This window comes from Myxine glutinosa, chromosome 8 (genome assembly GCF_964187855.1).
Source record: "Myxine glutinosa chromosome 8, kmMyxGlut1.1, whole genome shotgun sequence".
NCBI lineage: Eukaryota > Metazoa > Chordata > Myxini > Myxiniformes > Myxinidae > Myxine > Myxine glutinosa.
Window position 1 is genome coordinate 30806927 of NC_136268.1, and position 27070 is coordinate 30833996.

Below are 27070 nucleotides of genomic sequence, written 5' to 3' on the forward strand. Positions count from 1 at the left end.
GGGGTTCATGGTGATGAGAACCAGTCAATGTGGGTTTCATGGTGACTAGAACCACGTCAATGTGGGGTTCATGGTGACGAGAACCAGTCAATGTGGGGTTCATGGTGATGAGAACCAATCAATGTGGGGTTCATGGTGACGGACGAGAACCAGTCAATATGGGGTTCGTGGTGACGAGATCCAGTCAATGTGGGGTTCATGGTGACGAGAACCATGTCAATGTGGGGTCCATGGTACTGAGAACCACGTCAATGTGGGGTTCATGGTGACGAGAACCAGTCAATGTGGTGTTCATGGTACTGAGAACCACGTCAATGTGCGGTTCATGGTGACGAGATTTTAAGCACCTCCATGAGGTTTCATTTGTCTGTTTTTATTTTTATGATTGTTTGGGGGGGGGAGGGAGGAGGGGCAGGGCCCAGGGGATGGATGAGGGAGATCCTGTGTACTCCTAGGACTCTTCTACTACAAGAACACGAGCCTGGGGGCGCGGACCGTTCTCAACCTCACATGGAAATAACCAAGCCCACAAGAGACAACGAGGTCGTGACCGTTCACTGCCCGGATCAAGTGAGTGAAATGCGCGCTTTGTACGCCGGAGAGGCGGACCTCGTAGAGGACACGCCCTTCTGATCCATATCCATCCCAAATCCCAATATTTGTGCTTTCTTTCCTTCTCTGTGCCGTCTCCATCCCTTTGTTCAGCGTCACATCGAGCTCGCTCAAGTTGTTTTTTTTTTAATTAAATTTTTATTTTGTTTGTTTCAATCTCAAGTTTTAGTTTATATATATATTAATATATACAATCATCTGTTGGACGTGTTCAGTTACCAAGATTCGTATGGAGAGCTCGCTAAGTGGCTTAAGCCCTCAAGCAAGCGCTCTATTTGAAACTGTTTATGAGGAACGGCTGGCGTGGCAAGCAGCTTGGTAACTGCACTCACCCTTGGTCTGCCTCAGCCATGAAATAGAGAATGATTAAACATCTTTTGGAATCATTCCCTCTTCAATCAATCGACGTTGCGCGTCGTGGATTGATTCGAAATGTTTATTAACAGAAGACGTGTTTCCCAGGGAATTCATTTATACAGGTATATGTTATAATTCGGTTATTATGAATGTCCCGTGTATTTTCTATTCACTTGTGAAATTATCCTTGTTATTGTGGGCTTAAGCGGTGTATAATTACTGCTTTCATAAAGCTGAGTAACCCCTTGCATTTCCTGTTTGAAGAATCATTTTTATACTTTATTTTATATAATGTCTTGGGACTTGTACTTGTCTCGCGAAGTGATAACATTTAGCATTCGATTTAGAACCTTATATTTTATAACAGTTCAAAAAGGTTCGGCATTTGACAGGAAGGTAGTTGGACCTATGTTGGTAGGGATGGACGGCGGTGGACAGCGACAAGATGAGGGACCGTATTATGAAGATCATAAAGGACAAGGAGAGAAGCATCGGACCGTCGTGGTTCCTCGTACGGCCAGTGAAGCGCAACGTTTACGTCTGGAAAAGCTCATGAGGCAACCGGTATGTTGTTGTTGTTGTTTTAATTTAAATACAATTGTTAACGAGTCTTGATTTTCAATCATGCACTGTAGTTGTAATTATGTCGGTGAAAATTGTGGGTAATGATCGTATTTTTTTTGCCTAAAGGGCGAACATCCTCTTTCATTGATGCGGATAATCAGCCAAAGGGACCGACAGGATCGAGGATATTATTATTAGTCTGTTTTAAGATCGCTAGATCTAGACGTTCTGATTGGTGACAGATGAGTCATGTGATAGGAACTTGGCAATTTGCACTCAGGAGGCTTCTTCATGATCCCGAAGCTCTTCGTGCATGACTTCTTAATAATAATATGGCTTCGGGACTTCCGAAATGACGTATGAATGCTAAATGAGGCCGTTTGCGCATGCGCGGTGTGTGACTCGGTTGTGCTGGATGGGCACTTTCAACCTGCCATGACCAACAATAAACATGATTTTCAGCATGTGGGGGAGAAAGGGTGGACATTTAAAAATGGTTAATTTTAAGTGGTGAGTGATGAAAGCAAGATGGCAGGATCATTAACAGGTATGAATTGCTTAAACATTTACACAAAACAGTCACAAGAATTGCCAATACAATAACTGAGAGTATCAATCATGTGGGTGAGGAAGGGCTTTTACAGAAGATCCAGGAGAGAATGGAGGATGTAAAGGAACAGGTAGGAAATCTAAGAGTATATAAGACTCTGGGGTAAGATAATATGCACCGAGAGTATTGAGAGGTGGCTGAGCAGGTAAGCGAGATGTTAACGGAGCAGGTAAGCGAGATGTTGAAGGAGCAGGTGAGCGATGTTTTGACGGAGCAGGTGAGCGAGGTTTTGACGGAACAGGTGAGGGAGGTGTTGACGGAGCAGGTGAGCGAGACGTTGACGGAGCAGGTGAGCGAGACGTTGACGGAGCAGGTGAGCGAGACGTTGACGGAGCAGGTGAGCGAGACGTTGACGGAGCAGGTGAGCGAGGTTTTGACGGAACAGGTGAGGGAGATGTTGACTGAGCAGGTGAGGGAGATGTTGACTGAGCAGGTGAGGGAGATGTTGACTGAGCAGGTGAGGGAGATGTTGACTGAGCAGGTGAGGGAGATGTTGACTGAGCAGGTGAGCGAGACGTTGACTGAGCAGGTGAGCGAGACGTTGACGGAGCAGGTGAGCGAGACGTTGACTGAGCAGGTGAGCGAGGTTTTGACGGAACAGGTGAGGGAGGTGTTGACGGAGCAGGTGAGCGAGACGTTGACGGAGCAGGTGAGCGAGACGTTGACGGAGCAGGTGAGCGAGACGTTGACGGAGCAGGTGAGCGAGACGTTGACGGAGCAGGTGAGCGAGACGTTGACGGAGCAGGTGAGCGAGACGTTGACGGAGCAGGTGAGCGAGATGTTGAAGGAGCAGGTGAGGGAGGTTTTGACAGCAGGGGAGCGAGGTTTTGACGGAACAGGTGAGGGAGGTGTTGACGGAGCAGGTGAGCGAGACGTTGACGGAGCAGGTGAGTGAGGTTTTGACGGAGCAGGTGAGGGAGGTTTTGACAGCAGGTGAGGGAGGTTTTGACGGAACAGGTGAGGGAGGTGTTGACGGAGCAGGTGAGCGAGACGTTGACGGAGCAGGTGAGAGGTTTTGACGGAGCAGGTGAGCGAGGTTTTGACGGAGCAGGTGAGCGAGGTTTTGACGGAGCAGGTGAGAGGTTTTGACGGAGCAGGTGAGAGAGGTTTTGACGGAGCAGGTGAGCGAGGTTTTGACAGAGCAGGTGAGCGAGGTTTTGACAGAGCAGGTGAGCGAGGTGTTGACGGAACAAGTGAGCGAGGTGTTGACGGAACAAGTGAGCGAGGTGTTGAAGGAGCAGGTGAGCGAGGTGTTGAAGGAGCAGGTGAGCGAGGTGTTGAAGGAGCAGGTGAGCGAGGTGTTGAAGGAGCAGGTGAGCGAGATGTTGACTGAGCAGGTGAGGGAGATGTTGACTGAGCAGGTGAGGGAGATGTTGACTGAGCAGGTGAGGGAGATGTTGACTGAGCAGGTGAGGGAGATGTTGACTGAGCAGGTGAGGGAGATGTTGACTGAGCAGGTGAGGGAGATGTTGACTGAGCAGGTGAGGGAGACGTTGACTGAGCAGGTGAGGGAGACGTTGACTGAGCAGGTGAGGGAGACGTTGACTGAGCAGGTGAGGGAGACGTTGACGGAGCAGGTGAGGGAGACGTTGACGGAGCAGGTGAGGGAGACGTTGACGGAGCAGGTGAGGGAGACGTTGACGGAGCAGGTGAGGGAGATGTTCACAGATATTTTTAATAGCTCACTGGAGTTAGGACAGGTACCGGAGGATTGGAAAGTATCAACACCGTTGTTTAAGAAAGGATCCAGAGAAGAATTAGACATGACATGTTGGTTTGACTTCACCTGTGGGGAAGGTGGTGGAGACATTAATTAGGGACCAGATGAGGAACCATTTAAATACAAACTAATTAAAGGCAGTCAGAATGGGGTTACCAGACTCTGTTAATTGTAACAGCACGGGCTTCCCCTTTTACTATCTATGCGATTGCACATGTGACATCCTCTCATTTGCAGCGTACTCTGCAATGCACGGCCGTCCTCACACATCATCAGGGTGGAAGTTTTGTATGGATGTCAGTGTTTGTTTATGCATTGGATCAAGCGTTAGGTATCTGTTGGTCGGTACCGAGTTTTGCTTCTGGAAGTGATTTCTACATTTGGGACGAAATATAAGAAAAAAGAATTTATTTGAAATTATTTGATTCCTTATCCAGGAGCGACCAGTAGTCATCCCAGAGCGAATGAAGGAATGGACTCCAAAAGCTCCCCCGGAGTTTGTCAGAGATATTATGGGTGAGGTGACTACTTCTCCTACTTCCTCGTGTCATTCCCTGAATGAGGAATTTCTCCTCCAGCCTTTTCACCATGGACCATTGGACCATCATACCTTAGGTTTCCTTCAATTGAGGGTTTTAAAATGTTTCTGGTCCTTTGGGATGCTCACTATCAGGTTAATGTTGCCGATGACCAAGTGGCAAGTTCCATCTTAACGAGATGGTGGTGCAGGTACAGTAATGACCTGCTACCTCAATGGGTCAAAGCGAGGTTACAACATGATGTTGCCTCTGCAACCGTTTGTAGGTTCGAGTGCGGGAGCTGGGAGTGGAGAGTTCCATGTTTATCGTCACATCCGCCGGCGCGAGTATGTGCGACAGGACTACCTGGATCGTCAGGCCGAGAAGGTGAGAAGGCGATACCGATCTCTTTTGCGTTACTGATGAGGTTTACTAACTTTACTGACCCCCAAAAGCGTTCGTCTTTATTTAATTTCCATATGCCTTGCGTCACAGGGATTCAAAGACCAGGAATTCCGAGAGAGTTTGGAGAAGAATCGTGAGAAAGGTCTCCAGCGTACGGCACGTAAACGTGCCAAGCGGTAAGCTCATTGACACACCCATCGTTTTGAGGATGGTGGTTTTCATCACTGGTAATTCCCTGCTTGTCGTAAAAAGGCGACAAAAAGGGTTGGCGGCAGGAAGGGCATCCGGCCGGAAAACATTGCTTCAAAAAGGGGACCAAAAAAACAACAACAACCACGGTCCCCGAAAAAGGCCAACCCCCGCTTTGCGGGGAAAAATGGCCTCTAACGGTGGTTTTTTCAGTGTCGGCCTTGATTTGAAACATGAACTGCCTGTGATTATGGCATCTGTTAGACTGCTGGTGAAACTCGGGCCGCTGTGTTTATACCAAATTCTGGAGCTTGAAATGCATAAGGAATATTGGATGCAAAAAAAGGTCATATTATCCACCTCCCCTGCTTCGTATCATCTACCCAGGATTTGTATCATTGGCAGTGCAACGCATTGTGGGATTTGTTACCAAACAAAAAATGCTATCGTATTCTGCGTGCGACACATCCCCGATCCCTTAATCGATGTTTCTATTATCGTCCGCATTATTGAAGTTAAACTTTGTGATCTATCAATCTCACAACTAGATGGTATTCATAGAATACTTACTCCGCACAGTCAACTTGGTGCGAAACAACTCTTCTGTTTTTGAAGTTGTCTTTTTTTTCTTTCTTTCTTTGATCCAATATGGCTGCCAGACCACGTGACTAATGACATCATAAATTTATATTCTCTAATATAATTGTTGCGTAGGTCGCGCTCAAGAAAGTTCAAACTGAGCGTTGTCCCTGTCAAATTATGACATCATAATTAAGGCACCAATGCCGTCATCATTAGCAAGACTGATTCCCCATGCGGAGTTCTTTACATTGAGCCATGTTTCAATTTTTTCCATCGAACGGATATAGGTGCAACGTTTTTCGGTTTTTCCGAGAAGGCGCCTGTACCACGTCACCTATGACGTCATAATTATCATTAACAATTCTAGAGTAGGAGGTGCTATTATGGTGAAAATTTCGCGTCCATCAGACAGAGTGGGGTTGAAAATTTTTTGACAGTTGCAGAGAAAAAAATTAATACTAATCGGATCAAGCGTTGTACTTGTCAAATGATGATGTCATAATGAACGCACTGATGACATCATCAACTAGATGGTATTCATAGAATACTTACCCTGCGCAGTCAACTTGTTGTGAGCCAACTCCTCTGTTTTTAAACATTTTTTTTTTCTTTGATCCAATATTGCTGCCAGACCACGTGAGCGATGTCATCATAAATTTATATTCTCTAATATAATTGTTGCATAGATCATGCCCAATACATTTCAAACTGATCAGACTAAGCATTGTCCCTGTCGAATTATGACGTCATAATTATGGCACCAACGATGTCATCTTTAACAACACCTATTCCCCATATGGAGTTTTTTACAATGAGGCATGTTTCAATTTTTTCCATGCAGCGGTTTTGGAGATATAGAGGAGCACAATTTTTCTGTTTTTCCAAGTTGGCGCCTGTACCACATGACTTATGACGTCATCATTATCATTAAAATATTCTACACGAGGAGGCACTTCTATGGTGCAAATGTCATGCCCATCAGACCAACAGTTGCTGAGAAAAAAATTCACAATGATTGGATACGTGTTGTACTTGTCGAATTATGACGTCATAACGAAGGCACAGATTACATCATTAAAACCACCTTTGGAGGCCATTTTTCCCCGCAAGCGGGGGTTGGCCTTTTTCGGGAACTGTGGTTGTTGTTGTTTTTCGGTCCCCTTTTTGAAGCAATGTTTTACGGCCGGATGCCCTTCCTGACGCCAACCCTTTTTGCCGCCTTTAACGACAAGCAGGGAATTACCAGTGAACTGGTACTCAATTTGCCGACCTCGGAAGGATGAACAGGCTGAGTCAACCCCCCTGGCGTTAATTCAGCGATTGACCGGGATTCGAACCCAGGATCCTAGGATCCTAAGCCGGCACCCTAGCCGCTAGCCCAACACCAGGGTCAGATTATAGGTTAACACAACACCCAACACCACAGAATACATCATTAACATATCTTATTCCCCAAGGAGAGTACTTGACAATGAGCCATGTTTCAATTTTTTCCTTAGAGCGGTTTTGGAGATATAGAGGTGCAACGTTTTTCGATTTTGTCCAAGATGGCTTCTGTACCACGTGACCTATGACGTTATAATTACCATTAAAAAATTCTACATAAGCCGCACATATTCTGAAAATTTTGTGTCCATCGGTCTAACAGTTGCAGAGGAATTTTTGTTTTATTCATACTGATCAGATCAAGCGTTGTACTTGTCGAATTATGACGTCATAATTAAGGCACCAATGACATCAACATATCTTATTCCCCACGGTGAGTACTTGACAATGAGCCATGTTTAAATTTTTTCCATTGAGCGGTTTGGGAGATATAGAGGTGTAACGTTTTTCCAAGATGGCGTCCGTACCACGTGACCTATGACGTAATAATTATGAATAAAAGAATTCTACAGGTGGAGACGCTTCTTTGGTAAAATTTCGTGTCAATCGGACCAATGGTTGCAGAGAAAATGAATTTTTTAAATGCAGACACGTACGGCACACGTACGTAACTGAATGCTTAACCCCGCTTTTCACTTCGCCAGCGCAGGGTAATAACTTATCTTATTCCCCATGGGGAGTACTTGACAACGCACCGTGTTTCAATTTTTTCCATGTAGCGGTTTCAGAGATGGGGAGGTGCAACGTTTTTTGTTTTTGCCAAGATGGCACCTGCATCATGTGACCTATGATGTCATAATTGTCATTAAAAATTCTACATGAGGAGTCGCTGCGATGGTGAAAATTTCCTTGTCGCGTTTAAATTTTTTCCATTGAGCGGTTTTGAAGATACAGATGTGCAACGTTTTTCCAAGATGGTGTCAGTACCACATGACCTATGATGTCATACTTATGAATACAATAATTCTACAGGCGGAGGCGCTCCGATGGTAAAATTTCGTGTCAATCCGACCAACGGTTGCAGAGAAAATGAATTTTTAAAATGCAGACACATACGCATGCACGTACGCACCCGAATGCTTAACCCTGCTTTTCACTTCGCGAGCGCAGGGTAATGATTCATTCACTTATTGCCTAAAGACTTATTCACTTGCTCGGATCCTTGTCATACAAAGGCCTTCATTTGAACTTGGGATTCTTGAGCAGTTTTCTTGCCTTTACTCCAATCCGAAGCTCCTCTAAACATCAACGTCTAATACTATGCACTTTACAGAGCGTGGGTGCTGCCAAAGCCGTTTTAGGAGGCCAGGGTTATGCTGGGGGGTTTGCCATTGCCTTCTCAGCAGTCAGGAATTTATTTGTTCAAGGTGCCGGAGATAACTCGCCTACTCTTTCAAAAGACACTGTTGGATGTTTAACGTCCACCGGCCAATGCTAGCAGGCCGGACACGCGGCTTAACGTTCATCCGAGCAATGGTTCACACGTTGATGCGTCGCTCTGCACGCAAACTCCAGGGTGACAAGTTGAGATTCAAACACAGGCCAGACAGCTCATAGGTGAGTGCATACATCTCTGGCCTCTCCTGCCAAGGGAATGTTACTTTACCTGTCAACTCCATCATTTGGACACAAAGCATTATGCACTGGACAATATCCTCCACGTGACTGTGGATTATGCTTGCTGACATCTTTTTTTCCTCTCTCCCGCCTCCCCAGAGCCAAGTTGAAAGCAAAAAAGGCAGCTGATCGTTTGGCAAAAAAGAGCAAGAAGGCTGGAGAGCAATGTGAGGAAAAGGTAGGGGAGGAATTGGCAGAATCTGATGAAGACGAAGAGGAAGAGGAAGAGGAAGAGACAGTGGCAGATGATGCAGAGGAAGTGAGTTTTGTGATGGGTGGAAGATGATTCACTTTTGACTGATGGTCAGAGTCGTGGTGGATTAAATACAAGGTCCGTCTCGTGGCACGAACTCGCACCCAAGACCGTTTTGAAGTGTTTGCTGCATCTCCAGGAGAACTCTGGCCTGATCGTTTTCACGACGACACCTGTTAGTGTAAAGTGCGTATTGATGTTTATTTTTTATCCCCTGATTGCAATTTGACAAATGTACCCAATGATGTATTGTGCAGTTCGGTTTTGAAGAAAAGTTTAAAATATAATGATTATTATTTTTTAACTGTTTGGCCTTGCCATTCAAAGTTACAATTTGATGGTCAAGCTGTTCACCACCATCTCGGGTCACACCACACCGCCTCCCTCCCCCCATCCAAAACCATGATCTTTTCTGCCCCATTAACCCTCAAGCCCATCTATATCCAGGTTTCCCTTCCTAAGAGTTTGCTTCTGCATTCATTTTTTTCCACCCAGTGCATTCTCCCCTACCCGCCATCCCTTCCCCTACCCGCCATCCCTTCCCCTACCCGCCATCCCTTCCCCTACCCGCCATTCCTTCCCCTACCCGCCATTCCTTCCCCTACCCGCCATTCCTTCCCCTACCCGCCATTCCTTCCCCTACCCGCCATTCCTTCCCCTACCCGCCATTCCTAACCCCTACCCGCCATTCCTCCCCCTACCCGCCATTCCTCCCCCTACCCGCCATTCCTCCCCCTACCCGCCATTCCTCATCCTACCCGCCATTCCTCCCCCTACCCGCCATTCCTCCCCCTACCCGCCATTCCTCCCCCTACCCGCCATTCCTCCCCCTACCCGCCATTCCTCCCCCTACCCGCCATTCCTCCCCCTACCCGCCATGCCTCCCCCTACCCGCCATGCCTCCCCCTACCCGCCATGCCTCCCCCTACCCGCCATGCCTCCCCCTACCCGCCATGCCTCCCCCTACCCGCCATGCCTCCCCCTACCCGCCATGCCTCCCCCTACGCGCCATGCCTCACCCTACGCGCCATGCCTCACCCTACGCGCCATGCCTCACCCTACGCGCCATGCCTCACCCTACGCGCCATGCCTCACCCTACGCGCCATGCCTCACCCTACGCGCCATGCCTCACCCTACGCGCCATGCCTCACCCTACGCGCCATGCCTCACCCTACGCGCCATGCCTCACCCTACCCGCCATGCCTCCCCCTACCCGCCATGCCTCCCCCTACCCGCCATGCCTCCCCCTACCCGCCATGCCTCCCCCTACGCGCCATGCCTCCCCCTACGCGCCATGCCTCACCCTACGCGCCATGCCTCACCCTACGCGCCATGCCTCACCCTACGCGCCATGCCTCACCCTACGCGCCATGCCTCACCCTACGCGCCATGCCTCACCCTACGCGCCATGCCTCACCCTACGCGCCATGCCTCACCCTACGCGCCATGCCTCACCCTACGCGCCATGCCTCACCCTACGCGCCATGCCTCACCCTACGCGCCATGCCTCACCCTACGCGCCATGCCTCACCCTACGCGCCATGCCTCACCCTACGCGCCATGCCTCACCCTACGCGCCATGCCTCACCCTACGCGCCATGCCTCACCCTACGCTCCATGCCTCACCCTACGCGCCATGCCTCACCCTACGCGCCATGCCTCACCCTACGCACCATGCCTCACCCTACGCGCCATGCCTCACCCTACGCGCCATGCCTCACCCTACGCGCCATGCCTCACCCTACGCGCCATGCCTCACCCTACGCGCCATGCCTCACCCTACGCGCCATGCCTCACCCTACGCGCCATGCCTCACCCTACGCGCCATGCCTCACCCTACGCGCCATGCCTCACCCTACGCGCCATGCCTCACCCTACGCGCCATGCCTCACCCTACGCGCCATGCCTCACCCTACGCGCCATGCCTCACCCTACGCGCCATGCCTCACCCTACGCGCCATGCCTCACCCTACGCGCCATGCCTCACCCTACGCGCCATGCCTCACCCTACGCGCCATGCCTCACCCTACGCGCCATGCCTCACCCTACGCGCCATGCCTCACCCTACGCGCCATGCCTCACCCTACGCGCCATGCCTCACCCTACGCGCCATGCCTCACCCTACGCGCCATGCCTCACCCTACGCGCCATGCCTCACCCTACGCGCCATGCCTCACCCTACGCGCCATTCCTCACCCTACGCGCCATTCCTCACCCTACGCGCCATGCCTCACCCTACGCGCCATGCCTCACCCTACGCGCCATGCCTCACCCTACGCGCCATGCCTCACCCTACGCGCCATGCCTCACCCTACGCGCCATGCCTCACCCTACGCGCCATGCCTCACCCTACGCGCCATGCCTCACCCTACGCGCCATGCCTCACCCTACGCGCCATGCCTCACCCTACGCGCCATGCCTCACCCTACGCGCCATGCCTCACCCTACGCGCCATGCCTCACCCTACGCGCCATGCCTCACCCTACGCGCCATGCCTCACCCTACGCGCCATGCCTCACCCTACGCGCCATGCCTCACCCTACGCGCCATGCCTCACCCTACGCGCCATGCCTCACCCTACGCGCCATGCCTCACCCTACGCGCCATGCCTCACCCTACGCGCCATGCCTCACCCTACGCGCCATGCCTCACCCTACGCGCCATGCCTCACCCGACGCGCCATGCCTCACCCGACGCGCCATGCCTCACCCGACGCGCCATGCCTCACCCGACGCGCCATGCCTCACCCGACGCGCCATGCCTCACCCGACGCGCCATGCCTCACCCGACGCGCCATGCCTCACCCGACGCGCCATGCCTCACCCGACGCGCCATGCCTCACCCGACGCGCCATGCCTCACCCGACGCGCCATGCCTCACCCGACGCGCCATGCCTCACCCGACGCGCCATGCCTCACCCGACGCGCCATGCCTCACCCGACGCGCCATGCCTCACCCGACGCGCCATGCCTCACCCGACGCGCCATGCCTCACCCGACGCGCCATGCCTCACCCGACGCGCCATGCCTCACCCGACGCGCCATGCCTCACCCGACGCGCCATGCCTCACCCGACGCGCCATGCCTCACCCGACGCGCCATGCCTCACCCGACGCGCCATGCCTCACCCGACGCGCCATGCCTCACCCGACGCGCCATGCCTCCCCCGACGCGCCATGCCTCCCCCGACGCGCCATGCCTCCCCCGACGCGCCATGCCTCCCCCGACCCGCCATGCCTCCCCCGACCCGCCATGCCTCCCCCGACCCGCCATGCCTCCCCCGACCCGCCATGCCTCCCCCGACCCGCCATGCCTCACCCGACGCGCCATGCCTCCCCCGACCCGCCATGCCTCCCCCGACCCGCCATGCCTCCCCCGACCCGCCATGCCTCCCCCGACCCGCCATTCCTCCCCCGACCCGCCATTCCTCCCCCGACCCGCCATTCCTCCCCCGACCCGCCATTCCTCCCCCGACCCGCCATTCCTCCCCCGACCCGCCATTCCTCCCCCGACCCGCCATTCCTCCCCCGACCCGCCATTCCTCCCCCGACCCGCCATTCCTCCCCCTACCCGCCATGCCTCCCCCTACCCGCCATGCCTCCCCCTACCCGCCATGCCTCCCCCTACCCGCCATGCCTCCCCGTACCCGCCATGCCTCACCCTACCCGCCATTCCTCCCCCCTACCCACTATTCATTCTCACACCCAAGTCTCTCTATTTTGTCCTTCCATCCTGCTGTTGGTGTTCCATCCTCCTTTTTACTGTTCCTTTTGTTCTTTCATCATGATCCATTCTATGTTCCAGCTCTTCCACGAGCCTCGGCTTTGTGTACAAAAAGGGTTTTTGGCAGGTATTCATTTATGCATTTCATCGCTTGGTGTTGGCTTTAATGGTTAGGGTGCTAGCTTGGGATCCGAGGATCCTGATTTTGAATCCCGGTTGATCTTTGAATTAATGCCAGGGGGGTTGACTCAGCCTGCCATCCTTCCGAGGTCGGAAATTGAGTACCAGCTCACTGGTAATTGGGGCACTGCATCAGCGGCACAAACGCACTTCCAGAAAAATGATGCAAACCGGCAGCCGAAGGCCGCATACAAAACACCAACAACAACATGCATTTTATTTTCTTGTTCGATTTTTCAATCCTGCGTTTGTTCACTTCTGTGTTTTAGTAAATGTTGCATTTTTTTATTTTTATTTGCATGTTAGTGGTTTTATTTATTTATTATTATTATTATTTTTCATCTTAAAACAAAACAACTGCACACATCAATGTCATCTTATTACGACATCTCGATGAGAGGGAATGTGATGCAAAATGTCATCGTTTACGACAAGCACCATCTGAAGTGACTAAATCTGGCAGGGTCCTCGCGCCCAAATTTCACGCTACCTTTCAGGTGAGTTGGTTACCCTCAGATAAGGCTTGTTCCCTCGACGCCCACTTTTATCTATCAATTAGGTACGGCAGAGCAGAACCATCACTGGGATGTCGGCTAGTCTGACCATGGCAAATCAATGGGGTACAACCTCCCGTTTACTAATTGCATGCTATGTCTAACTAATGGAGGAATGAGACACGTGGGCAGGTTGGAAATAATAAATCTTGTATTAACAAAAGGCATGTATATGCAGCAATGCAGTTTACAAAAGGAAAGACCTTTTAGCTCATATATGAGCCTCAACTAAGTATACAAGAAAATAAAACTTTACTCTAAATGACACACTTTATTCAATTAGCCTTAACATGAAATGCAGACAGGCGCCACATTCATTCCGGGAAGTTATAAGAGATACGGTATTTGACATAGGGGGAGAGAAGTTAGTGGGGTATAGGGAGGACCCTGGCCTCACCCCTATGAGAACCGGATGACTCGCGTGGAACCGAACAGGATGTAAAGTTTGGTAAGTGAGAGATGCAGCGGAGGTCAGTTCTGCTGGTTTGCTCGGTGCCTGGTTGGTGTTTCTTGGCGCTCGCTTGGTGTTTCTCAGTGTTCCTGGCTAAGTCTTTCTCTCCTTCACAAACTGTCGAACTCCCCTCAGCTTTATGAGCTCCGGAACTCCGCACCACACTAACTCTCAAACTCCCAAACTCCACGTCCGCTCTCGGCATCCAGCCACACCGATCCACTGTGGCGCACTCCGATCCAGCTGCTGGGATTTGGCCCCAGAGAGCAGGGCCGGGCGCTGGCCTCTCTGATGCCACAATGACTGGTATGCTGGAACAGTGGGGGTTTTGGCAATTGCAACGCTGGAATGGCGGTTATTTGGTCGAAGCACCGGTGAGGTGAAGTGCTTTGAGAATATGGTTTAGAAATGAAGCATGATAAATGATAATGGAGGTTTGAGTACTGGTGTTGGAAAATGAGGGATTGAAGAAGGGTGTTTGGGAATCTTCTTCCCTTTGTTGAGGGGCAAGGTCCAATGGCACCAAGCTTCTGTCCTGCCTTGAGCACAATACTCCTCCATTCCCCTCTGTCCTTGACCAACTCTCTCCACTCTCCAACCACCTCACCTTACTGATATCCCTCTTCACACAATCCTCCCATCTCAACCGTGGTCTTCTTTTCCTGCTACCTTGGTCCCTCAACTATCTGCTCTCTTTGCCATTCTCTCTTCCACCATACGCACCACGTGTCCAGTCAATCTCAGCTGGAATTTCACCAATCTCCCCGTCAAGCTCATCTGCACATCAATATCCTCCCTCAGTTCATCCATCCTCCTTCGATCCACCCTCTTCACTCCAACAATCCACCAGACCCAATTGTTCTTGCAATCCTGCAGCCTTTGTTGTCATCTCACTGTCAGTGCCACCGTCTCCAAACCGTAAAGGTAGACTGGCATTACACACAACATCAGAACCTTCCCTTTCAATTTCCTTGATATATTCCTGTCTGCCATCAATCCATCCACCCTCCTCCATGCATTCACACATACCTGAATCCTCCTCCACACGTCTGCCTCTGACTTACCATCTGTGAAAGTCCTTTTTCACTGACTTCCTTATTATTAAACTTCAATAAGTCCCTGTGAGTACGTTTTTATTCACAGTTAAATTGTAATTTCTGTGTGGAGCTTTTTGACAATGCAGAAAATAACAGAAACATGAATATTGTTTTGTAGAATTATCTAGAGCCATAACAATGTTGCTTAATCTGTAAAAATGATAATTTAAGCTATATTGGAACATGTTGGAGATGTTAAAAGCGAGAAAGAGCTGGTGATGAATGACTGTTGAAAAATGCAGCACCCAGTGAAGTTCTGGAAAACCAGGGCCAGCTCTCTATAATTACCACAATCAGCAAAAACCTTTCTACGGAGATAGGTTCCATGCCCCTACTTCTTCTCCTCGGTGAGACCTGTAGATAAGAATGACTTCCAGCCTGACTATACAAACATATTCCTGGCCTTATGATGTGATTGATGAGAAACACATGGGTCCTGGTGTCGGCCTGGCTGTAACTTCAATGACCTTTTAATTACTTTCTGACCTTGCACCAACTTCAGAGAGCTACGGAAACTATAAGAGAGCTGTACTCTTGAAGAGCAGCAAGAAACTCATTTGATGTCTTGTGCGCTGAATATTCAATGAAGTATTTGTTTAAATGCAAGTGAGTTTGTTCCAGCAAGTTTGATTAAATCGTTCACCAGAAAATGATAGTCTCTGTCTCTCCGTTTATCTTAATTGAGTAGAGATATTACACATTCTACACATCCCTGTTCACTGTTCCCCCCCAGATACTCAAACCTATTTCCCTGTCTGATCTCCTTCCCCTCCTGATATTCATTTCTTTCCTCTGTGGCCTAACCCACATTACTTCCGGCTTGTCCATGTTCATGTTCAGCCCAAGTTTCTCAAATGCTTCCTTCCTCTCCCCCAGCAATTCTTTGCATGTCCCGCCCACTCCACCACAACAGCCAGAACATTCGCATACAACATCATCTCCAGAATACCTCTCATGTTTTGTTTCCTGCTTAGCAGCTCTATCACCATGTTAAACATAAGTGAGCTGAGTGCACTTCCCTGCCTCAAACCGATGTTCACACAACTCGTCTGACATCCCAGGACCAACCCAAACTCTTCCCTTCATTCCCTTATGCTTCCCTTCCACCAACCTAACTTCTGCTTCTGGTACTGCCATACATGTCTGTTGCCATCACCATCTCTCACGGAACAGTGTCATAGGGCTTTTCCAGGTCGACAAATCCCAATGCCATTACACCTTGCACCTCCAACCTCTTCTCCACCAACTGTCTCAGCGTGAACATGTCCCAGCCGTCGTCCCCCTGCCCGTTCTACACCCCTGCTGCTCTTCTCCAATCTCCACCCTCCTCTTTATCCTCCTATCCAAAATCCTGTCCAGCATCTTCATGACATGACTAAGGAGTGTCATGTCCTTGTCTGTCCCCTCCCCCCCCCCCCCCCCCACAATTTCTCTTTGGGGAAAAAAAATTAATCATATGATCCCTCCCTCAGCTCAATCCATTTTCCCTCCTCCCTCAAAAATACAAACATATCTCTTCTTCACTGGGGAAAGAAATCCAAACTCTTCTCTTGGTGCTCAGTTACTCATTTCCCTATCCATTCCTTTCATTATCCCCAAACAAAATCATCGTTAAATAAAACGTTTCTCTTGCTTCGCACTTCGTGACGTTAAAAAGAAAAAAACGCTTCCAAAATGTATTGAAATGCCTTATTCTGCTTTTTACTCCATCAGGAACAACCAATTCATTCTTTTTCTTCATCAAAATCTCTTCCTTTTTCTCTGACTAGGCGTATTTCCCAAACAGTGTTTGGGAAATGTGTTTGTCCGTGCATATGTGTTTGTCCGTGCATATGTATGTCCCCTCAAACGTATACCAATCAGAGCTGAGGATATGGTCACATGACAGGGTGATGTGAATACGCCAGATGTCATTACGGCAGTACGGCGGCTGACTCTCCAGACTCCGCCATTTTGATTTATATGTCGAACGTATCGTCGAACCTGTCATATATCATATCACCATCGCCATGCTCTACCTTTACGTTTTTCATTCAGTGTGAAACACAAACAAACCGATTGTCGAAACCATCGGCGTTACGTCTCTTCCAACAAAACGGTACGTATAGGCCTTAGGCGTAATGACTCACCGTCCGCTTCGGACAAATTAAACCCAGGTTTCTTAATACAGTAGTGTATCGTTTCAGTAGTATCGTTTTTGTAATAATAATAATATTATAGTAAATATAACCATAACATTTTAATCCCAATGTGAATGGAAAGTTGATGCATTGAAGCGGTGTAACCGCGGAAGTAAGGAATCCACCTCGGTTTTTCAAAAATAATATAATTTTCGTAATAATAACGTAACGTTACGTTATTATAATAGTAAATCTAATCGTAACACTAATCCCTTTGTAGTGACTGCAAACGTACTGGAGGTTAAATATATATCTTATATCTATCTATAATTCCAGTAATCTCTGTGTGTGTGTGTGTATGCGACCGCTGTTTCTCGACAACTACCGGTCCGATATACTTGAAACTTGCCAGGTATATTGCTGGGGACCCGAGGATGTGCCTTTTCAAGGTTTCATATTAATCGGACAAGTAGTTACCGAGCTATGTCCAAAAAACGATTCAACCAATCAGAGAGCAGCGAGTTATCACGTGTGCCGAACGTGGCGAACAGACTCTGCCTCGGACGGCACATTTGAGAGCGTATTCATTTATTTCACGTTGGCAAACTATGTTGCCGCTATGTTGGCGTTAAACTATGTTTTAAAACTAATTAAAACTAATTTGCGATTCTTTCGCTTTCCTGCGCGTTTGTGCACGCTATGGCGATTTCTTTACCAAACTCCGCAAGCCGTTCGCTTTGGACCAAACCATTTCATGTAAATAGAGGGGGGGGGGGGTTGTCACCGTACTCGCAAGCCGTTCGCTTTGGACCAAACCATTTCATGTAAATAGAGGGGGGGGATATAATTTTAGATATCTATCTATAATTCCACTAATCTCTGTCTGTGTGTGTGTGTGTGTGTATGCGACCGCTGTTTCTCGACAACTACCGGTCCGATATACTTGAAACTTGCCAGGTATATTGCTGGGGACCCGAGGATGTGCCTTTTCAAGGTTTCATATTAATCGGACAAGTAGTTACCGAGCTATGTCCAAAAAACGATTCAACCAATCAGAGAGCAGCGAGCTATCACGTGTGCCGAACGTGCCGAACAGACTCTGCCTCGGACGGCACATTTGAGAGCGTATTCATTTATTTCACGTTGGCAAACTATGTTGGCGTTAAACTATGTTTTAAAACTAATTAAAACTACTTTGCGATTCATCGTAACTGCCGTTCGCTTTGGCTTTGCGAATGGACCAAACCATTTCATGTAAATAGAGGGGGGGGGATTGTCACCGTACTCGCAAGCCGTTCGCTTTGGACCAAACCATTTCATGTAAATAGAGGGGGTGGGATATAATTTTAGATATAGATATAGTACGGGCATGCCCTAGTAGATATAGTACGGGCATGCCCTAGTATATTAAAGTGGTGGAAGTTTTGTGTCTGGCAGTCATGCTACGTCATTACGTATATGATGGCATTACGGCGTAAACACCCGCTCACTTCGAAAGCGGCAGGAAAGGTCATTCCTCTTTGGGGTATATCGACTAGTCAATCTATGGTCGGGTATCAAGAACATTGGGTGTGTGTTCATTTACCAAGTTTCTTGTGGAGAGATCGCCATTTGGTTTAAGCATTCGAGCAAGCACTCCATTCAAAACCGTTAAGGAACGGCTGGCTTGGCAAGCGCTAGCTAGCTGCTTGGTGAATGAGCACACCTACCCCTGTGGGGTGTATAGATTACAGTAGATCTATCGTCAGTTCTGTAAGTAAAACTTACCTCATGGGTTTCGGGATTTCTCCAAATTTCTTTGTTTAATATTATAAACAGCATTATCGACTGTTTGAAAAGCTAATCATGTGTGTTTGTGGTTTATAATTTTTTACAATCCCGGCGACGCCGCTGTTCTTCTGGTCTTGTTTTGTATCAATCTCACCCATTTTCGCTTGTCTGTTGTCTCCGCCCATCCCGGTCACGTGCGAACTCCAAGTGCAACCACCGAGCTCCTCTCGTTTATTCACTCGAAAGAAAACGAAATTGAGAAGGTAAGCAGATCGGTGTACAACTACAAGAACAAGGTAGCCCGCGATTCAAGGTGTATTGTTTATTTATTTCACCACGAAGCCTCGTTCACTGTAATCGCTTGGGATTTCCAGGTGTGTTCGGTAACCAGGTTTATTGTCGAGCGCTCGCCAAGTGGCTTAAGCACTCCACTCAAAACCGTTAATTGGGAATGGCCGGCTTGGCGAGCGCTAGCAAGCTGCTTGGGTATTTTATTTTTTTCATCATTTCATTTTCATGTGACAAAGTCCGCCACTTCCTGCTTCCTGCTCGCTGCTCAGCGCCGCGATCGCCCACACTGATTTGTCTCGCTCACCTCACGTGCTCACGCAGGATGCCCTGTGATTGGTTGTGCTCTTATGACACGCAGCGGTTCGTGCACATTCGCAGCACAAGCGCCGCCTGCCTGCAATACCTGCTCCAGATTGCTGTGGTCGCCTACGTCATCGGGTGTGTGACGTAACAAACACGGTTACAAACAAAAGGCTTATTACCTCAGCCACTAAAGGTGGATGGAGGTGATGTTTTCACCCCTGTCTGTCCGTTTGTTTGTGAATAAAATATCTCAAAAAGTTGTGGACGGATTCGGACGAAAGTTTGCAGAGATGTAGCGTAGTATGTCACAAGGACGAAATGATTAGATTTTGGTGAAGATCCGGATTCGGATCCGGTTACTAGAATCTTTTAAGTGATTCTTCACCATTGGGAGATGGGGCCAAAAACGATACATAGCAGGATATCTCAACGTTATGGATGGATTTGGACGAAACTTGTTGGACAGTTTGTGTGTGACAAGGAAGAATCGATTCAATTTTGGTGAAGATCCGCATCCAGCTCATATAATTTTTGAAGTAATTCTTCACCATTGACTGACATGGCCAACCAGGTGGAGGTTTGCTCTCTACTGAGTGCCGTTCTAGTTGATGAAATGCATTATACATACTAGCTCGTTTTACTTGCATTTCATTTTTTTTAATTTTTTTATTTTTTTGTATACAGAATCGAGGCTCGTGAAGGAGCTAACATTTATCAGACAAACAAAATATATAAAAAGAGGGAGGGGAAGACAAGATGAGAGAAGGGGAAGCACACAAACACAACATTTGAGAGCAGCGACGTCGGGAGATGTGTGGGAGAGAGAGGGCTTGGGGGGAGGAAGCGTGGGAAGGGAGGGGGTGGGAGAAATATAAAACAAGGACACCAAGGACTTCCAGGAAAGAAGTCGGTATTTCAAAAAAGTGGATTTGGGGTGAAATTAGAGGTGGTAGAAAAGATCAAGGTTTTGGATGGGGGACGATAAGAGATGGTGGTGAACAGCTGTTTTAAAGACCTGGAGGGAGGAGTGGGATTGAAGAGAGTGAGGGAGTTTGTTCCAGAGGTGGGAGAAAAGAGGAATGAAGGAGTGAAGGTGAGCAGAGAGTCTTGATTTTGGCAGTTTAACCATAAGAGGGTTGCAGGCAGATCTTGTGCGACCTGTAGGAATATTTGGGGGACAGAGCCCAGAGAGAGCTGGGGGGGCAAGGCCGGAGAGGAGTCGGTAGAAGACGGAAAGACCACCAACCTGCCTGCGGTGAGTAAGTGAAAGGCCCCCAGAGTTAGCTTCATCGCGGGAGATTCCAATGATTCTGAACTCTTTGGTTTCAACAGCGTAAAGACGAGCTAGGTGTGAGGCAGGAGCACCGGCCCGGAGGGGGGAACAGTAATCCATTGAGCTGCGGATGAAAGCCTTGTATGTGGTGAGGAGCTCAGGTGTGCCAAGGAAGGACTTCGCACGACGGAGGATGCCCAGTCGGCGACTGGCTTTGGAGGCCAGATTTGAAATGTGGTTTTCCCAGGAAAGATCATGGCAGATAGTGAGACCCAAAAGCTTGAGTGACAGAACTTCTTGGAGAGGATTATTCAGAAAGTGGATGGGAGGGTTGTCCAGTCGGTCTTTTCGGAGAGACATCGTAAGAGTGTGAGATTTGTCAGGATTGAAAGACATGTTCCATTTGTTATATCACAATAAAAACTCGGACATCACTCAGTTGAGCACATACCTCCGCCAGGCTGAACAGTTCACGTTTTGTATCCCACTGATGTGTCGGATCTGGATTCGCACCTGATCCAAAATCTGATCGGCTTGTTCATGTCATCTGACCAATTCATCCACCTAGTTTTAGCATAACCCATCCACAACTTTTTGAGATATCGTGCTATATATAAAGTTTTTGACCCCATCTCTCAATGGTGAAGAATCACTTTTTATTATTAAAAGCTCGTATCCAGATCCGGATTCGGATCGTCACCAAAACGGAATCAATTTGTCACCTGTCTGTGATGAGTGCAAAGTTCATAATGAGATAAGTCTATAATGTTTGTCCTTTTATAACAATTTATTGCCTTATTGTAAACAGTTGGGTAATCATTTATCGGCATGGCTACCAAGACATGGAAGTGCCAGTTTCCACAGTAACGAGCAAGCTGAAAGGTGTGGCATTTTACCGTGACAACGATTCATCATCGAGTGGAGGTGTCTCGGTCTGGGATGCGGCCGACTACGTAATCCCTCCAGAGGTGAGTTGTAATGCTAAAGATCAGGAGTGACAAAATATTTAAGCACAAAGAAGGGCATATTGCAAATCTTGCCCGTTATCCCCCACCCCTCCCCTTGCATATCTTGCTCTTTCTCTCCCTGCCGACCTCCTGCCACCCCCCAGCTATTGTTCCCATTGTTCATGCAGGTGCAGCCATGCTGTTGATGCACTGGCCCTGTAGATTATGGCAGGACTTGAGAATATGGCTCAAATATCAGCACACAGTGGCCCACTCTTTTCAAAAGGCGCCACAAGATCATTAACATCCACAAGTGAATGTTATCAGATGGGATAACCGTCCTAACATCCCCTTAAAGAATGGAGCTTGCAAAATTCCAGGATTACAGCTTATTGTCTGGTCGGGAGTAAAATCCAGAATCGACATCCAGACTAGTTCAAAATTTCCATTGGAATTGCCATTGTATTCCCACCTTATTAATCTCTCTTCTTTCTGTACCTCTTCTTTCTGAAGAGAATAATACGGTTTGGTCACAGATGACGTTGTATCCCCGCTAACTGTGTCAGATTGATCTCTGGTAACCTTTTATTACTCATACATAAGAAAAGTTAAATGTTTTAAAAGTTTGGACAAAATATCTTCTTTTAACCTGTTTCTTCCTTCTCTATTCCATCCCCTCCCCAGGAAGAGAATGCATTCTTTATTGTTACGAATTTCATCCCGACCGCAAATCAAAGCCGTAGCACCTGTCTATCGGTATTTGCCATATGGCCTAATGCCTTGCCTTACACCCACCACACCCCCAGCTAATCATTTGTCCTGTGTTTCTGTTTAATTCATGATCTGCCGTTATGGATAATGACATAAAACAACTGGAATTCCACCAGGCTGAACAGATTACGTTATGTATCCCACTGACAAGCCGGATCTACATCAGGACCTTAATCAAAATCTAATCGGCTCGTTATTGACACCCAATCAACCTGTCTACCAAGTTTCGTCTGATTCCATCAGTAACTTTTTGAAATAACCTATTCACAGACAGGGGTGAAAACACAAACACAGGGGTGAAAATATCTATATCCACCAAAGGTGAATGGAGGTAATTACATCATGCATACATGGTAATAGATGTTCATCAACTCTTATTTCTGTGATGAGTTATCAATTAATGAAGCAATTGGCAAGAGCTTTTCATGCCTCTGCTGACGAAGTCGCATGGTGACCTGTTCAAACCAGCCTCTGCTCACCTTAAAGGTTTCACTTTGACTCGACTCGCCTTGTTCGCCTTCAGGTCGTTAAATCAACTGCGGGGTTTAGCCTGGATCGCAATCAAACTTATTTGCACATCAGGTTGGTTTTGGAATTCGACAGACAGGGGTGAAAACACAAACACAGGGGTGAAAATATCTATATCCACCAAAGGTGAATGGAGGTAATTACATCATGCATACATGGTAATAGATGTTCATCAACTCTTGTTTCTGTGATGAGTTATCAATTAATGAAGCAATTGGCAAGAGCTTTTCATGCCTCTGCTGACGAAGTCGCATGGTGACCTGTTCAAACCAGCCTCTGCTCACCTTAAAGGTTTCACTTTGACTTGACTCGCCTTGTTCGCCTTCAGGTCGTTAAATCAACTGCGGGGTTTAGCCTGGATCGCAATCAAACTTATTTGCACATCAGGTTGGTTTGGGAATTCGATCCAGACCGATAATAAACGGTCCATATTCTCCACCACCAAACTACGAGTGCGAACATTCCTCGAAGCACCCAATGTCGTATTGCACTGCCAAACGGCTCTCACCTTGTCCTTGTTTGTCCTGATTGTCCTCACGGGTATCCCAGTGACGATGGCTATATGCACGATCACCAACATCAAACCCCCTCAACACATCTAATTTGCATCTCTTCTTGCTCACAGACGCACTAGCCTCACTTGATGATTGTTTTTTTTTATACCAAAACTTTCCTACTTGTATCAGAAAAGTGTTAATTCAACAATATTGTAGAGAAAAAACGGATAACGGGACTACTTGTATTGAGAACTCCCTGTATAAGCATACTAGCAGAAGTACCCGGCATTGCCGGGCGGGGGAGGGGAGGGGGAGGGGGAAGGGGAGGGGAGGGGAACGGGGGGAGAGCGAGCCCCTTGGTAAAGCGAGCGATTTTTTTTTTTCATAGCGTCATAGCGATTTTTTTTTTCATAGCGTTTCAGTGTCATAGCGATTTTTTTTTTCATAGCGTCATAGCGTTCATAGCGTTTCATAGCGTCATAGCGTCATCACGTGATCGCTCTGAGCGAATCAGTGCCCACCTGCTCTGATTCCGTTGATTCCGTGCGCTGAAATGCGCTGAGGTAAATATGAATAAAAAATATGGATCGTCAAATATTTTGAGTTCGGCCAAGTTCGTCCCAGGCTCAATGGCCATGTCTATGCCAAATATCAAGCACGTAAGCCTCTCCGTTTAGGAGTCTATCGGTAACATTACACACACACACACACACAAACTGTGTTTTATATATATGTAGATATTATGATGCAAAGATGAACTGATTAGATTTTGGCAACAAGAGGGCAGAGGTTACGTCAGGTAAAAATGTGATACTTGAGAACAGCTGAAGGGATTTAAATCAAACTTGGTACAAGTGTGTATAACTAGCTGGCGCTGCCTGGGGGAATTTGATGCAATATGTATTGAAATATTGAGTCAGAATCAAAAATATCTTTGTATTCCAGAGGTACATCACTTGCACGCAAAGTTAGTTTAAATGACGTGGGGATGCAAAATAAAAATTTTTAAAAACCGAATAATTACCATCAGTAGTTTAGCCCATGTAATTTCTGTACAACAGACAAAGAGGATTACAGGTGGGGGAGCATGAACACGGTGGTGGCGTTATAAATCTGGAGGTGCAATGCGCCCTAAATGGCCCTTGCCAGAGCTATCTCTATTGGGTGAACTCGCCAGAAGTGCTCCGACTGGCATCTTACCATGCCAACCTTCGTGACGCAGTGGATTAAAGTTAATAACAAAGAAAAATTAACAGACGGATCATACAGAGACAGAGAGGGTTAGAGGGTGGGGGAGAAACGTACCAACGGAATACAGTTTTCCTTATTAGCTTGCATACATGCGACCTCAGCATAAGATCTTCACAATACATATTACTCGATCGCGGTAGTGTAGAACCAACATACTCACTCGAGGCCTGAACACGGAGATGTTATAATAAACCGGTGTAAACCAATCTTTTTAATAACAGGCGCAAATGTAAACACTATTGTAATTAAATTTGTGTTGTTGACAACAAATCACGATACACAACCTCAACCAAACATATTACCCGATTGCTCCCAGGAAAAAAAATACACAGGGAGTGTATCACCACAAAACCCGATTGAGGCCTAAAGGCCAATTATCTGATTCTTTTTTTTCTTTTTTGTTTATCTTACTATAATTCACCAAATGTCCGTCTGTCCATCCGTCCGTCCGTTTGAAGGTACCGCAAAAACGGCTGAACCGATCGCAATGATATTTTGGGTGGGTATTCCTGGGACCCCTGGAGTAAAATAGGCTATATTGTTTTTCCAATTTTCCAGTTTTCCCAAACACGATGGAATAATATTTACCGATATGAACAGTGATGTGGCTTTTATTGAAATTCGACAAATACTGTTTAGATTTTGATGAGAATTATGAACCTGCCACGAATGCGGAAGTAGACAGTTGACGGCATTGCGCGGATTTGATAATATCCCAATACAACCGTCATTCAATCGTAATGTTAAATCGTTAAACGTTAATCGTGTTAATCGTTTTGTTGAAGTATCAATTGATGACTGGAATTGAGTGAATACAATTACGATTTTGAATTCGTAATTGTATTCACCCAACCGTACGGAACTTCACATCAGGATTTAAATATTTGTTTATGTCACGAATGTTGCTAAAAGTTAATTTTTTTATATTAATGCTATTTAATTTGTGATTGGAGTTATGCTGTTTGGAATGAAAAAAGAGATATCGAGTTCAAGTGAATGACGAAATGACGTAAACGTGAAACGCAATAAGATCAATGTGAAACAAGTGTAAATGTGAAATTCGCGGATCGCCATATGCAAATTCACCACGGACCCACGTTCGATGTTTCTATTCGTGAATGTACCCGTTTTTTTGCGAACGGGTACATTTTTCATGGAAGTCCTTCACGAACTTGCTGTCCATGTCTGACGTGCGACTGAAGGTGCTACAGGAATGTGGAATTTATTGGCTTAATGCTTTAGCATTCGCCATTTCTGCATTGTCTGTTTGCTTCTGGCCTCCCATCCGTGCGTAGCATGGGTACCTCACTAGTTTTTTTTTATCCAAGCATAGCCCTTGGCCTTCCTCTGGATGAAAGAGGAGGCCATGCAAACTTTGGTTGCACTTGTTCCTGCAGCGTCCGAATGCATAAACAAACACACAAACAAACTTTCTTCTTTATATATTAGATGATGTAATAATGTGCGTGGAAGAGTGTTTCAGTCAAAGGTCAACGTCAAAGAGTGTCGTTCTAGTTAGTTTTTTAAATTATCGTTTTTGGTCATATATTATACCACATTATTGACAATGCTTCTAATAACTATTATAACCTTTCATTATTTTCAACATACATTTGAGCTTTCAGTAGCTTCTGGTTCATGTGAGATCCAACACCGAAAATATCTCAAACGGAAGTTGTGTTATATGGAATTTATTTGAAACATGTTGCACCCTCTGAGGGCAATAATAACCAGATATCTGCGATCACATTGTTATCACCAACTGTAAGCCTTTTTTTTTTTTTTTTTTTTTTTTTTTTTTTTGTATACAAGGTCGAGGCTCGTGAAAGAGCGAACATTAATCACACAGAAAGACAAACCGACATATAAAACATATAACATAGGGAGCGGTAGACGGTAGACAAGATGGGGAGAGAGGGGGAAGGACACAAACACAACATTTGAGAGCAGGGACGGAGAGACATGGAGACATCGAGAGATCTGAGAGAGGGCGAGGGCTTTGGGGGGGGGGGCGTGGGAAGGGGGCGGTGGGAGAGGTATAAAACATATGGACACTGCCAGGACTTGGCCTTCCCTGATGGGGGAGGCTTACTCTTGGCGATCGCCTACAACTTGCCCTTGCTCTGTAATCCAATGATGGATATTTTGTTTGGACCACCACATGACAATGACATTGACCTTCAACACTTAGGAATAGAATTCAGAACATGTTTCCCCATAGCCTGGTGTTGGTGTAGCGGCTAGGGTGCCAGCTTAGGATTCCTAGGATCCTTGGTTCGAATCCCGGTCGATCGCTGAATTAACGCCAGGGGGGTTGACTCAACCTGTCATCCTTCCGAGGTCGGCTAATTGAGTACCAGTTCACTGGTAATTCCCTGCTTGTCGTAAAAGGCGACAAAAAGGGTTGGCGGCAGGAAGGGCATCCGGCCGTAAAACATTGCTTCAAAAAGGGGACCAAAAAACAACAACAACCACGGTCCCCGAAAAAGGCCAACCCCCGC

At 47.5% G+C, this 27070-nt stretch overlaps 3 protein-coding genes across 7 annotated transcripts in view; all 3 read left to right on the forward strand.

Annotated features, from left to right (window-relative positions):
* Positions 1 to 511, forward strand: part of LOC137432362 (phosphorylase b kinase gamma catalytic chain, liver/testis isoform) — a 60235-nt gene extending 59724 nt beyond the window's left edge. The window contains exon 11 of the mRNA XM_068124230.2: positions 456 to 511. The gene's annotated coding sequence lies outside the window, so the exon portion shown is untranslated. The remainder of the gene's footprint in view (positions 1 to 455) is intronic.
* On the forward strand, positions 490 to 9548 carry PRKRIP1 (PRKR interacting protein 1). 2 transcript variants are annotated; one of them, XM_068124240.2, is made up of 6 exons: positions 490 to 570; positions 1388 to 1533; positions 4301 to 4379; positions 4668 to 4768; positions 4877 to 4962; positions 8660 to 9548. In XM_068124240.2, exons 2-6 carry the CDS (start codon positions 1390 to 1392, stop codon positions 8844 to 8846), a joined length of 597 nt encoding a protein of 198 aa, XP_067980341.1. In that variant the 5' UTR covers positions 490 to 570; positions 1388 to 1389; the 3' UTR covers positions 8847 to 9548. The 2 variants fall into 2 exon arrangements, with proteins under 2 accessions (XP_067980341.1, XP_067980340.1); XM_068124239.2 differs by lacking the exon at positions 490 to 570 and having other exon boundaries at positions 1328 to 1533; positions 8660 to 9547.
* A 9119-nt stretch (positions 9549 to 18667) lies between these two features.
* LOC144893252 (P2X purinoceptor 4-like) overlaps positions 18668 to 27070 on the forward strand; it is a 46682-nt gene continuing 38279 nt past the window's right edge. For 2 of the 4 annotated variants that reach the window (XM_078783121.1, XM_078783120.1), the window contains exons 1-4: positions 18845 to 18971; positions 19321 to 19437; positions 21384 to 21543; positions 22207 to 22278. In XM_078783121.1, the coding sequence (XP_078639247.1) occupies positions 19322 to 19437; positions 21384 to 21543; positions 22207 to 22278 (348 nt within the window). In that variant the 5' untranslated portion in view covers positions 18845 to 18971; position 19321. Of the gene's footprint in view, positions 18972 to 19320; positions 19438 to 21383; positions 21544 to 22206; positions 22279 to 27070 lie in introns of all 4 variants that reach the window. The other 2 variants (XM_078783119.1, XM_078783122.1) reach the window with 2 other exon arrangements.

Coding starts and splice junctions, on each gene's coding strand:
- PRKRIP1 (XM_068124239.2), top strand. CDS start 1,378: ATGTTGGTAGGGATGGACGGCGGTGGACAGCGACAAGATGAGGGACCG. Junction 1,534..4,300: donor AAAAGCTCATGAGGCAACCG/GTATGTTGTTGT, acceptor TTCCTTATCCAG/GAGCGACCAGTAGTCATCCC. Junction 4,769..4,876: donor TGGATCGTCAGGCCGAGAAG/GTGAGAAGGCGA, acceptor CTTGCGTCACAG/GGATTCAAAGACCAGGAATT.